The sequence below is a fragment of the Rhinatrema bivittatum genome, chromosome 2 (assembly GCF_901001135.1).
Source record: "Rhinatrema bivittatum chromosome 2, aRhiBiv1.1, whole genome shotgun sequence".
Taxonomy (NCBI): Eukaryota; Metazoa; Chordata; class Amphibia; order Gymnophiona; family Rhinatrematidae; genus Rhinatrema; species Rhinatrema bivittatum.
In genome coordinates, this window is record NC_042616.1 from 795,845,779 (window position 1) to 795,860,365 (window position 14,587).

Genomic DNA, 14,587 nt, shown 5'->3' on the forward strand with positions numbered 1-14,587 from the left:
GAATTCTCTCCATACCTTCGCAGCTCATTATTGTCTTGACAAGGCTGGCAGGCAAAATTCCATCTTTGGCCAGTCTGTCCTACGTAATTTGTTTCCAGTTTTAAAAAAAAACCCAACTTCCTACCTACGACCTACTGTGAAATTCAGGCTGCCCTCACAACCAAAAGCACCCCTGTTATTGTGCCTGTTGCACGTCTTTGGGTGCTGTTGATTCACTCTATTCGGCATACTGTAGCTTGCTATTCACCCATATGTAAGGACTACCATCCTGCTTGTCCTGGGAGAAAGAGTTGCTTACCTGTAACAGGTGTTCTCCCAGGACAGCAAGATGTTAGTCCTCACAAAACCCACCCACCACCCCGCGGAGTTAGGTTCGCTTACGTTTTATTATTTTATTTTTCGCTCGTACTTTTTGCTACAAACGAGACTGAAGGGGGGGATCCTTGCTGGATGCAGGGTTAGTGGCATGCTGGGCATGCTCAGTGTGCCAGTCAGAGTTCTAGAAACTTTGATAAAAGTATTCCATGTATTACCAAGAGCTAAGAGAAACAGATAAGTATGAGAGAAAAAATGTATGAGGCTTGCTGGGCAGACTGGATGGGCCGTTTGGTCTTCTTCTGCTGTCATTTCTATGTTTCTATGTTAGGGCTCCATCCGATGATGTCACCCATATATGAGGATTAACATCCTGCTGTCCTGGGAGAACACCTATGCTATCTTCCCCAAGAGCCCCTTTAACCCCTCGGTCATCTAACGGTCCAACCGACTCCCTCTCCACTGAAAGGGAAATATATTAAAAACTATGCAGGAGAAAAGGATTTAACAGCAGAACACGAAACCTAAAGTGCACACTAAAATAGAGAGGAAGATATACAAATATATTGAAACAAATCACTTAGCAGATTGCAGTGCTTTATGGTTTTTATCAAGCTGCATACTGAAAATGTGCCTCAATCTGGTTAACTGTGCCTTGATCTGTGTTCTGAAAATCTAGGTACACTATATCAACTGGATCACCTTTAGCCACATGTTTGTTCATGCTTTCAGAAAATTGTAGCAGGTTAGTGAGGCAAGACTTCATTGGTTAAACCCATGTTGGACTTGTTCTATTAAACAATTTTGTTCTTTGTAATAGTTTCGATAATTTCTCCTTGTACTAGTGTCAGGCTCAAAAGTCTGTAGTTTCCTGGCCACCCTCCAATGTTCAGGTACCATAGCTGATTTTAATGATAGATTATAGGTGAATAATAGGTCTGCAGTTTCACTTTTCAGTTCTTTCAGTACTCTGGGATGTATACCATCTGATCCAGGTGATTTGCTACACTGTAGTTTGACAATTTGCCCTATCAAATGCCAAGGTAATTGAAATCGCCCATTACTGAGTTGCTAATTTTATTAGCTTCCCTAATTTCTGTTAGCATGTTATCTTCTGAATGTTAGTACATCCCCACTGCTATACTTTTCCCTTTCTCATATGGAATTTCAATCTATAAAGATTCCACACCACGTTTTCATTCTTCAGAACTTTTATTCTGTTTGACTCTATGCCCTCTTTAACATGTCGCACCACACCACCCCCAATTTGAACCATTCTGTCATTGCGATTTAATTTGTATCCTGATTTCTGTGTACCATTGGTTATTCTCCTTCCACCTGGTCTCTGAGATGCCAATTATATCTACATCTTCATTCAGTGCTATGTATTCTAATTTTCCTTCCTATTTTTCATACTTCTAGCATTTGCATACAGACATTTCAAAATGTTTTTTGTTTGTATTAATCCTGTCAACTGATAAGCAGGTTGTTAATTTAGGGTTTGTTTGTTTTTTGCTCTGTCTGCTTTTTACTTAAAGGCCCCTGTGTTACTTTAACATTTATTACAACTTCTCTATCAGGATGTCCTAACTTCCTTGCTTTGTTTGTATCAATAAGAACATAAGAAATTGCCATACTGGGTCAGACCAAGGGTCCAACAAGCTCAGCATTCTGTTTCCAACAGTGGCTAGTCCATGTCTACACCTGGCAAGTACCCAAATACTAAGTAGATCCCATGCTACTGATGTCAGTAATAGCAGAGGCTATTTCCTAAGTCAACTTGATTAATAGCAGATAATGGACTTATCCTCCAAGATAATCTTTCATAACTGTGTGCTTTTGAGCAACTATCTGCTTTCCCCCATCTAGTTTAAAAGCTGCTCTCTCTTTATTATAGCACCAGCAGCGTGATTCTACTCTGGTTAAGGTGGAGGCCCATCCCGTCAGAACAGGCTCCCCATTACATTCCCCAGTTCCTAATAAATCTAAAACCTAGTTCCCTGCATCATCTCAACCACACAATGAAACTCTGGAGCTCAGCTTATCTCTGGAGTCTGTGCATGGAACAGGGAGCATTTCTGACAATGCAACCTTGGAGGTTCTAGATTTTAGTTTCCTATCTAGGAGTCTAAATTTAGCCTCCAGAGCCTCTCTCCCATATCATTCTAGATCATTGGGACCAACATGTACAATGACAGTTGGCTCATCTCCAACACTCTCTCTAAAATCTTATCTAGGTGGCATGTGAGGTCCGCTATCTTTGCACCAAGCAGGCAAGTTACTAAGTGATCCTCGTGCCCACCACCACCTAACTATCTACATTTCTAATGATCAAATCATCCACTAGAATGGCCACCCTAACTCTTCTTTCTTGAGCACACAGCCCTGGAGAGACATCCTTGGTGCGAGAAGATATGGCATCACCTGGAAGGCAGGATCTAGCTACAGGATCACTTCCTGCCATACTAAAGTGATGGTATCCTGTCAGGTGACCTTGCTTCTCCAAAGCAGCACAAATGCTGCTTGCCTGAAGTTGGGACCGCTCTACTATGACCCTAAAGGCCTTCTCAATATACCTCTGTCTGCCTCAGCGTCTTCCGATCTGCTGCTTTGGCCTCCAAAGATTGAACTCATTCTCTGAAAGCCAGGAGCTCTTTGTACTGGGTGCACACATACAACTGCTCACCATCAGGTAGATAGTCATACATGTGGCACTCTATGCAAAAGATTGGATAGTCCCCAATTCCTTGCTGGATTTTTGTCTATATTTTAATAAGTTGCTAAACTTGTAAAAACTGATTATGGAGTCTGTACGTCTCTCAATGTAAGGGTTTTAAAATTATTTGGTGTCTTTTAAAGTCTAAGAAGGTCAGTTTTTTAAAATGAGTATGCGTCTGCCCATGTCTGTACATATTGGCGCACAAGCGAGGATATGCTAGAATTTTTAATCGTGCATGCACTTATGCCGTATGTTTTAAAATGCACCAACCACACGTAAGTATGCTCCTAATTTTAAGAGGTTACTCGAGCACAGCTAGTGCACGTGTTCCATAGGACTTTGTCAACCTTTATGCGCATATGTAAGCAGATTTTAAAACATACTTGCACAAGGCCAATTCCCAGTTTTCCAATGTCCACCAGATTGTCCAGTTTAGCAGTAAGGTCTTTCAGACCTCTCTAGTTCTTCATCCTGCACACCACTCAGTTGACCTAGACCCCTCACCTTCTCTACAGATTTGCTCCTCATCCAGAGCAGCAGTAAACTCACGCAGATATCTTATGCACATGCGCTGCAGGTTTTTTGTTTTTGAAATTCGGCATTACGTGCAGAAGTCTTGGCCTTGCCCCGGAATGTCCATGCCATACCCTCTTTCTGCCCCCTTATTCCTCACATGTGCATGGGTACATATGTGCGTATTTTGTGGCTTTTTAAAATCTGTGGTGTTCGCGTGCAGCCACATATGCATGCATGTGGGCTTTTTAGCATGAGCAATGCTTTATAAAACCTTGCATGTCAATTTTAAATTGATAATTAGATGACTTATGTTAGTGAATGACCAGCAACAAGACTAAAATTAATCACTAAAATGGGGGTTAATTGTATGATATTCAAACTCACTATTGGCTTCTATTTAAAAGATTCCCCTTTTAACTGGAGGAAAGGGTATCTATTTAACAGAGCCTGGGATTGTTGGGAGGGGGAATCAGAATTTTCAATTTTTCAGATCAAGTAAGTGACCTTTGTAAACTCAGAGTAAGTTAGTATTAGAACTATCTCAAAAACAGCCAAAATAATAATTCTTTACTATTCCTAGTCTGCCTTGTTGTAACCCCTCTTACATTTCCTCAATGGGATTCCCCAGTTTGGTCCCACCTTTTGCTTTCTTCTCTTCACATCCAACCCCTTACCTGCCCCCATGCTAATACCTGCCCCCTGCTATATTTCTCTCTCTAGATACTAACTGGACCAGTCCTGCATTCCTCCCCATCAGTTGCAACTATTGTTTACCCATTTGTACCAGCTCTTGTCAATCTCTTGTTTCTTTTCAGTTTATCTGCTCCCCCTGCATACAAAGTTTTCTCTACTCTTTTAGCCCATATTGCTCTTTGTACAGCTCTTGAGCGAAGTTAACGTACCCGTTGTACCAGTTTGTGCCAAGTCCCGTTACCTCTATATTGGTTTCGCCCACGAGCGAAGTCTTCTATTGTTGTTGTTTTCCATTGTTATCTATTGTTCTATGTACAGCCCATGAGCAAAGTTTACCGTTCACTGTAAACCGAGGTGATCTGTATCCATACAGGAACCCCGGTATATAAAACCCAATAAATAAATAATAAATAAATTCAAAGCCCAAATACACATACATTAAAAGAAATCACTTATCTGTTCTAGCTTTTAATCAAGGCGCAAACCCTAAAGATTATTATACCCTAAAATTTCACCTTCCTGCAAACTTTTAAGTCCAAGTATTACTCGGCACAAGATATTCATTGATCCTCTTCAACCACCAGCAAAATATTTTGCTCTCAATATTCCCATGTGCAGAGACTCCTCTCCAGGCCTCCCCTGCGTCTTCCCTTGGAGAAAGGTCTCCTCCATCAGCACCCAGTGGCAATGGAGAATCGGTCTGTTTTCTCCTGTGACTTGGCCCTTGAAAGGGCGTGTTTATGGAGGAAGGGCTCCAGCAGTCATATCAGCTGTTGAAGGGCATGGAAGGTATCTGCTTACTTAAATAAGTGTCAAACCCACTCATATGCTGAGAGAGATTCTGTGAGGATCATAAGATCTCTCCTTGGAGGGTGGACATAAAAGCGGATTAGACAAGGGCCTAGCCCTTGGAACCCTGAAGCTGCAGGTAGCCACTATTTCCTGTTCTAGGGGGTGATGAAAGGCAAACAAATTTCTACGCACCCCGATGTTCTGCCTTACCTGACAGGGCCACTTGTACCATAATGGGACCTTAATTTAGTCCTTAATGCCCTAGCAGGGCTGCATAAGAGAGCATCCTTGAAGGACCTCTCCCTTAAGATGGTTTTTCTTGTGGCAGTCTGCTTGGCCTGATATATTTTAGATCTACAGGCACTTTCCTGTAAAGATCCACATTTGATTTTTTTTTCCCCCTGGACTCAGTTCCTGCCTTTCTACCAAAGACAGCGTAGAGGAGTAGCATAATGATTAGTGCAGTGGCCTATGAATCAGGGAAACCAGAGTTCAAATCCCACTGTCACTTCTGATGACCTTGGGCAAGTCACATCACCCTCCATTGCCTTAGGTATAAACTGATTATGAGCCAACTGGGGTTAGGGAAATCCTACAGTACCTGCATGTAATGTTCTTTAAAGGGCCTGAAAAAAGCAAAATATAAACCAAACCAAACCAGTTTTGAAGTGTCTGAAACCAAAAGTAGTGTCTCTCACATACATTAATCTTCTCTCCCAGCCTTTTGAGACCAGGGAGATACTTGGGGACAGAAACTGCAAATCTTGGATATGAGCCAATATCTAAGATATGTGAAAGTCACCATCCTTTTCAGGAAGACAGGCTATTTTTTTTTTTTTTTTTTTTGCATGGAGCATCTAGGAAGATGAAATGGCCCTCAAGGCCTTATTATCCAGATGTATTAAGGAGGATTGTATTTGCTTAAGGGCTATGTTTTGGGTGCATTCCACCAGGGCACAGGCAGCATAATGGGTGGAGGTATCAGCAGTGCCTCCAGATGAGATTGGTAGAGCAGCCAACTGATCATCCTTGCCCTCCTTCACAAGATTCTATAGATTGGATGTCGATTCAGCCTTTGGCGCAGGAGTCCTTAAGGCAGCTCCGTCTTTCTTCTGCCCATCAGAGAAATGGCTTTTGTACCATCTCTTTGGTAAAGACTGGTCTAGCAGGAAGAGAAGGAATGTGAAATTAACTCTTACCTGATAACTTCCTTTCCTTGAGTTCTTCTGGACCAGTCCAGAGCCTGCTCAGGAAGGCAGCAGCAGCCAAATGGATCTTAATTTTTTTTCCAAGGTAGGCAATATATTTTTTATTTATCTTCCTCCTTTGTTCCCCCTTGTTTTGTCCATCTTCCCTTATACCAGGGAGTGATGACATGGGAGTGAAAAGAATATAGGTTTGTCCTCTGTCTCTAGCAGCTGTGGAACAGAGATATGCCATTAGTAAAGATTGGTCTGGCAGGGTTCAAGGAAAGGAAATTATCAGGTAAGACCTAAGTTCACATTATATATCTTGTTGCATATTCTGCATGTAAAATGTAGTGCTTTTGCATCAGTACTGCACTTTTCTATTGTAGTATGTCACCTTGAGCATTAGTTGGAAAGGCAGGCATTTCCTTATTTTATAATTTAATTTTTTATTTAGTTAAAACAAGATAACCAAATATGGTAATAAATCAGTTGGAGTGACTGATATTCAAAATAAGCTACATTTAGAAGTTTTTGTAACAACATGATTAGGGTTGTGCATTTGTTAATTTTTGGATGTCTATTCGTTTCACGTGTGAGCGCGTATATAACGAACAAATAATTGTATGCACAAAGCAAATGGTATACACATCCATCTAAAGTGTGCTCATTAGGTATAACACCATTCATTGTGCAAATGTTTGTTCATTCATTAGATACGGGATAGATGTCCAAACGAATGGATGCATGAATGCCCATCCCTGTTCATGATGTAGCTTTTGGTACCAGTGCACTTTTTCCTTCTCCCACTTGGGGTATACAACATTCAGTTGGTGCAAGATAACTTTCTAAATCCATGTTTCTGTTTTCATGAAGGTTTAAAATGCATTAGTGATTGTCACATGTGCTTTTGGAAAGATGAGGGTGTACAATTTTCTCTTTGTTCTTCATGAACTGAAACCCTGTGCCCCATTCCCTTTGCGTCAGAAGTCATGATATTGTAAATGTAAGTTCTTTAATGAAATCATATGTACAATTCTTGCAGCCTTGTTACAGAAGTACTTGGACAACTATGACCTTAGCATAAAAGTGATCTTTATTCTGGGAACGCTGGGATTTTCTATCGGCACTGCGGTCATGTCAATCTTCCCCAATGTCTACGTCTCCATGATCATGATTAGCACAATGGGAATCGTCTCAATGAGCATATCGTACTGTCCTTATGCGCTTCTAGGACAATACCATGAAATTAAACAGGTGAGTCCAATTTATTAGAGATCAAAGTTGTAATTTTTTTTACATAAAGAAACCAGGTCAGTGTTTGAATTTTGCTTCTTCCTTTATGAACTTTCAGTAAAACTGCAACGGTAGTGACTCGGAGAAGCAAAAAAAGAAAAAATTCAACTGAAAAACTATAACTTTTTTTTTTTGTAGTACAAAGATAACTTTGAGTTTTTAATCCTGTTAAGATATACCAGGTTAGCAATTTATCATGTTTAGAAGCATTTATGTTTTGTGGTTAAAAGATTTGGGATGAAAAATCACTATCTGTGCATTTAAAATAGTGGTTCCAAAACCATAGTATGTTGGACTGTCAGGTAGCACATCGCTGTGGATGTTGATATCTAGAGTATGAGATCACCATAGAGTTTAATCCTTAGATTGTTCAGGTTAACAGACTGCAGTATTCTGAGTTGCTGTGCTTAATGTATGGTTTACTGCTTTGGCATCCCCATGGGCTCAATATCATTAGTGGTGCTGACCGGGATGTTGGATAGCATTAAAAACAAAGCTGCCTGGGTTTGGAGGAGCTGAAGAGCCAAGGCACTACAGAAGCTTTTTAGATGCTTTAAATGAAGCAGGAAGTGGTGTTGTGTTCCTGTCTGGTTTAATGTTTCACTGGTATGAATACTAATGTAGACCCTCGTAGTAATTACGGCTAATTATAGTAATAGCTCAGTCTTGACAGTGATAGTAGTTGGTGAGGAGAGCATGGCTTTGTTAATGCAGATGTTGCTAGTAACAGTGTCTCTGATAATGAGCAGGTGCAACAGTTATGCACTGGTTATATGACTCCATCTTGTGCTGGAATAGATGATCTTTCCAGAGCTGTCTAGGAAAGCTTTTTAGGTATGTGCCACTGGACGTGCAGATTCTGTTTTCTCCTAGGACAAGCAGGATGGTAGTCCTCACATGTGGGTGACATAATCAGGTGGAGCCTGTCACGGAAAACTTATGCATACTGAACATGCCCAGCATGCCACTATCCCTGCGCAATGCGGGGTCTGTCTTCAGTCCTTTCCTTTTCTGCGAGCTGTTGTCTCGCAGAGGTGGAGCTTGTACTTTTTTCAGGAAAACTTCAAAATAAAAAATGAGATTTTCCGGTAACTACTCCTCCTGCTCTGGGAGCACCTCCTCTCATTTGCCCTGGTTAACTGGAAGGCCGATGGGGTGTACCTTGTGCAATAGGCTGTGGGCTTTGAAAAGCGCTAGCTTCCCCACTAGTCGGTGGTAGTTGAGTTGGTGCTCAAGAAGGCAAAGTGGTCAAAAATCCATGCTTCATCCCCTCCAGGTAAAGACCCCCGAGCATGGGTCGCCATGGGTAGGAGGGTATATCAGGGCTCCATGTTGGTAGCTCGTATTACCTCCTACCTCCTATACATGACCCAATATACCTGCAACCTCTGGAAACAAGTCCAGGAGGTGACGGATGGCCTGGCGCAGCAGCCTCACAAGGCCCTCTTGACGCTCTTCCTGCAGTGCCTTAAATGTGGTAAGCATGAGGTGCGTACTACCTACAACGTCTTGGGGACGGCGGGGCATGTAGCAGTGGTAAATATCTCTACTCTCTGTCTGGCCTGGCTTTGAGCTTTGGCCCTTCGTCCTGAAGTGCAGGACCGACTAGCTGACTTACCTTGCACCAGGAATAACCTTTTTGGCGACGAGGTCAAGGAAGCGGTTGCATAGCTGAAGAACCACCATGTGAAACTTCAGCATTTGTCCGCTGGCGCCTTGGCCTTACCGGCCTCTTCTAAAATGTCATCCCGGACAGGGCCAAAAAGATCTTTCTATAGACAAAGGAAGTATTTCCCACCAGCCCCCCCGCTCTAGATCACAGCAGGTGAGTGCCAGGGCCAGATCCTGATAGCAGCCAGCCCCGCTATGGGGCTTTGACTGGCAGTGAGGGGGCGTAGGCCAGTTGCCTTTCCTGTTGCCCGGGGACTCGGGGGTCGGCTCCACGTCTTTGCGGACTGGTGGCCGGCAGTGACGTCAGTCAGTGGGTCCTGACAGTCATCTGTTGTGGCTACGGGCTAAATCTTATGGAGACACCACCAGATTTTCCCCCATGCCTGCAGTGGGCCCCGTCTTGCATACGGAATTGCTCCAAAAGGAGCTCTCGGCCCTTCTAACGGCCAGAGCAGTGGAACCTATTCCTCAGGAGCAGCAGGGTTGGGGGTTTCGGTCCCACTACTTCCTGATTCCAAAGAAAACAGGAGGCCTCCATCCCATTCTGGATTTGCGGGCCTTGAACAAATTCCTAAAAAGGAAAAAGTTCAAGATGGCAGCCTTAGGCACCATAATCCCTCTACCTAAAGGATGCGTACACCCATATCACGATCCTCCCCAGTCACAGGTTGGGCTGGTTGGGCTCCAGCATTTTCAGTACTGCGTGCTTCCATTCGGCCTCGCTTCTGCACTGCGGGTCTTCATGAAGTATCTCGCCATGGTGGGGGCTTACTTGTGCCAGCTAGGGGTCCAGGTGTTTCCATATCTGAACAGGTGGCTGGTCAAGAGCGGGTCACAGGCCAGAGCACTGCAGGTGCTTCGCAGCACCATTCGGGTCCTGAAGCACCTGGGGTTTTTAATCAACTACCAAAGTCAAATCTCTGTCCATCGTCACGGCTGGCCTTCATTGAGGCCATGCTGGATGCGACGCAGGCAAGGGCCTTCCTGCCCTGCGACAGGGTGCGTACCCTGGTTTCCCTGGTGGGGGAGATTCTGCAGTGCCAGTTGGTATCAGATTGGCATATGCTGCAACTTCTAGGGCACATGGCTGCGACACTTCTTGTCACTCCCTTTGCCTGTCTGCATATGCGCTGAGCCCAGTGGACCCTGTGGTCCCAGTGGCGACAGGCCACCCAGGGCCTTCGGGTCCACATCCAGGTGTGGTCCCCCCTCCCTGCTCAGGAACTCCCTGACTTGGTGGACATCCCCACTCAACCTGGAGCAGGGTCTACCTTTTCGAGCTCCCTTGCCTCAAGTTGTGCTTACCACGGATGCATCCCACCAGGGGTGGGGGGCCTACTTCAACGGCCTCCACACCCAAGGCCTCTGGACCACAAAGGAGGCTCAGTTTCCGATAAACCTCTTGGAATTGAGGGTGATACAATACGCTCTGTGGGCCTTCCAGGATCGCTTGGGCAAAAGGTTGCCCTCGTTCGGATGGACAACCAAATGGCCATGTGGTATATCAACAACCAGGTCCTTCCTCCTTTGCTAGGAGGCAGTGCAAATCTGGAGCTGGGCGCTGGCGCAAGAAATGTTTCTCCGGGCCGTATACTTGGCAGGCACAGAAAACACCCTGGCAGACCAGCTGAATCGCACCTTCCAGACCCACGAGTGATCCCTGATCACAACTCCTGAACTACCTGCTGCACCTCTCGGAGGCAGGACTTAAGACCAACTCCGTTCAGGTGCATCTGAGTGCCTTAGGGGCTTACCATCAGGAGATGGAAGGCTTGCCCATCTCTGTACAGCCTATCGTGGGGTGGTTCATGCGTGGGCTGCTTCAGCTGAGGCCTCCCCTACGGGCCCCGGCAGCTTCTTGGGATCTGAACGTGGTGCTGGCTCAGCTGATGAAGCCACCGTTAGAGCCGCGTGCGCGTTCAAGCATTTGACATGGAAGGTCGTCTTTTTGATACCGGTCACATCTGCACGCAGGGTCAGTGAGTTGCGTGCCTTGGTGACTTATCCACCCTACACAAGGTTTTTCCAAGACACGGTGGTTCTGCGCACACACCCTAAATTCCTACCGAAGGTGGTCACTGATTTCCATCTTAACCAATCTGTAGTCTTGCCTACTTTCTTCTCTAGGCCTCGTTCCAGCCCGGGGGAGAGGGCGCTGCACACTCTGGATTGTAAGAGGGCCTTGGCCTTCTACCTGGACCGAACAGCAGGCCACAGGATGTCCACCCAGCCATTTGTCTAGTTTATTTATTTTTATTTATTAACTTTTATTTACCGACATTCGTGAAGCACATCATGCCGGTTTACAGTGAACTTAAAGGAGGAAAATTACAAAAAACAATAAAAACAATACAGTAAAACAGGGGGGGGGGAGGGGGGAAAAGAAGAAGAGGGGGAGAGGGAGGGGACAGGGATGGGATCGGAGAGGCAGTAAAGATTGAGAAAAATAGATGAACTATATACAATTGAAAATATGTAAAATTACAATCAACTTATGTATTACTAAGATGGTGCTCTAAAAGACCAGCAATGTTTGACTCCAAGCTGGGTGGAGCTGTTACTAAGCAGATTCTTTCCATCTGGCTAGCTGACTGTATGCTATGACCAGGCGGGACTGCAACTGGAGGGCCATGCCACGGCACACTCTATAAGGGCTGTGGTGACGTCTGTGGCCCACCTGTGCACAGTTCCAATGGGGGAGATCTGCAGGGCTACAACATGGAGTTCTCTCCAACTTCGCTGCGTACTATTGTCTGGACAGAAATGGTAGGCGAGATAGCAGATTCAGCCAATCTGTCCTCAGAAACCTCTTTCAGCTGTGAACCCAGCTCTTCCAGCCATGGGCCCCAGGTTTAATTTCAGGCTGTGCCTCTGTTGTGCCTGTTGGCATCTGGTTTGGTGTCTGTTGATCCCACTGGTTCGGATCCAGTCTGTAGCTAGGTATTCACCTACATGTGAGGACTACCATCCTGCTTGTCCTAGGAGAAAGCGAAGTTGCTTACCTGTAACAGGTGTTCTCCTAGGACAGCAGGATGTTAGTCCTCATGAAACCCGCCCGCCACCCTGCAGAGTTGGGTTCTCCTAGTTTGTTTATGTTATTCTCATATCTACATACAAAACTGAAGAGAGACCCTGTTTGGACGCAGGGATAGTGGCATGCCTAGTATGCCAGCCAAAGTTTCTAGATACTGTGGCATAAGTTTCCGTGCTGGGCTCCATCTGATGTCGCCCACATGTGAGGACTAACATTCTACTGTCCTAGGAGAATACCTGTTTCAGGTAAACAACTTTGCTTTATCCTGTTGTCATTGGACTCATGCCAGATTGCACCAACACGGTTTATTTTGGTTTTTGCCTCATGTTTTTTATCCATAATTCCATGTTTACATTTCTTTGGCTTAGTTTTCCCCCTTTTCCAATAGTGCCCTAGTTTGCTCTATGGCTTTTTCATATGTAATTTTATTTGCCATTCACCATTGCTGAAAATAGTAATCCTTCCCTTACAAACCTGCATTCAGTATTATGTCTGACTATAAAACAATTTACAGCTAAACTGGTCTTTCCTGTGTGCATTTCTTCTCATTTTGATTTTGTCGATTATTCTCACCATGTATAAGAGGCAGGACAGTGGTTCACAAATGTTCCAGACATATTCTACAAAAAAAAAATGTATCTCGTGTATCGTATTGAATGTTTCGGATGTCCTGAGTGTAGATCAATTTATATAAGAACAATATAGCGTCCATTCATGCATCTTCTGTTCCATGACGTCACTGATTATGGTTAGGTCCTAGAAGAAGAGGCTCCATGCCTGCCTATTATGTACAAATAAATCTGGCTTGAGGCTAGCTTCAAAGCCTAAGGAGAAAGACAGGCCTCAGATTCAGCACCTTAGATTTGTCCTCTGTTCATCACACTGTATAGTCCAAGATGAGTCTGCCTCACCTTGCTGTGAGCCAAAGACTCGGGATCATTATAGGGAAGCAGCATTTTCAGAATGTTCACTGATGTGCTTTGTTTGGGTGAGATTTTTTTTTTTTTGGGAAAAAGTATAGACTGTGGACTTCATTGCCAGACTACCTCTGACCTGCCTTCAACATCTTGGAAAATTTCAGAGAGGGTTTTGGAAAAAGTGGCTCTTTTTTTTTTTGCATCTTGAAGGATCTCTTGCACCAGACTTTAAGAACTCACTAGCACAAGCAGAGCAGTTCATATCCTCAGACTGCTTCCCATTTGGAACCATGATTGGGTTTTTGACCAGGACCAGGAGGAAAAGCCAACCTTGAGTCCATCTGTTTTTTCATAAACTATTGGTCCCTTGTAACCTCAGACAGCTAGATCCTCTGGACTGCCAGTATGGTTACAGGTTCTAATTTTGTGAAATATTCCCAGAAGGTTTTTTAGGCCCTCTTTACTCCAGGAACTGCTCAGATTGGAAGTCTTCCTCTTTGTAGGCCCTTATGGTCAAATCTGTTCCACTGCAGGAGAAAGGGAGTGAGGATTATACTGCAGATACATAGTGGTTATCAAGGAAATAGGGACCTCTGAGCCATCGTAGACCTATGGACTGGACTGCAAGCCTAAAGATTTCTCAATGTATCATTCTCAGTTATCTAAAATATGGTGACTGAGATTTCTAGAAGGTTTATAGAGAGATGCACCAAAATCAAAAGAAGTATCTCACATTTGTGGTAGGAGCGTATTACTACTATATTGCTGTCCTTTGGCCTCACTTCTGCACCATAGATTTTCACCAAATGTCTTGCTGTTGCTGTGGCTTTATATAGATACATGCGTTTCCCTATCTGGAAGATTGACCAAGGGTACATCTCAAACTGGGATGAAAGAAAATAAGTGCTGATTACCATTCAGGTATTATAGATTCTAGGGTTCATTATCAACTTTTGCAAGTCTCTTCTTAGCCCATCACTTAACTGTCATTTATAGGGGCTCTACTGGATATGATTCAGCCCCAAAGTCTATCTCCCTGACAGTAGACCCCAAGACATGGCCACAGTAGAGGTAAGAAACTATCAGCAGACGTAATCCTAGTCTATGCTGACAATGCTAGGCTGCATGACTGCAGCAGTTAATGCTGTTCTCATGGCACATTTCAATATGAGATGAGTGCAATGGACCTTTAAAGTCTGTACTCAGCCATGGAGAAATTGTAGAGCAACATCCTATTCGCAGAAGCTCTAAGAGGATGTTTGTGTTGGTGACTCTCTTATTCTAGTTTGATCAAGGTTCTTCCCTTCAGATTTCCTCCACATCAAATTGCTCTCACCATGATACATCCAACTTTACTTGGAGACTTGGGTAGGGGAACTGTACACCTAGTACTTCATGTCCATTCAAGAAACATTTCTGATGAACCTCCTTGGAGATGAGCAGTTCT

General features: G+C 44.1%; 1 protein-coding gene across 2 annotated transcripts in view; it reads left to right on the forward strand.

Moving 5' to 3' along the window:
- The window catches only part of SLC45A4 (solute carrier family 45 member 4), a 213,796-nt gene that overhangs the window by 171,499 nt on the left and 27,710 nt on the right, over positions 1 to 14,587 (forward strand). For both annotated transcript variants that reach the window (XM_029592117.1, XM_029592118.1), the window contains exon 7: positions 7,268 to 7,479. In XM_029592117.1, coding sequence (XP_029447977.1) covers positions 7,268 to 7,479 — 212 coding nt within the window. The remainder of the gene's footprint in view (positions 1 to 7,267; positions 7,480 to 14,587) is intronic.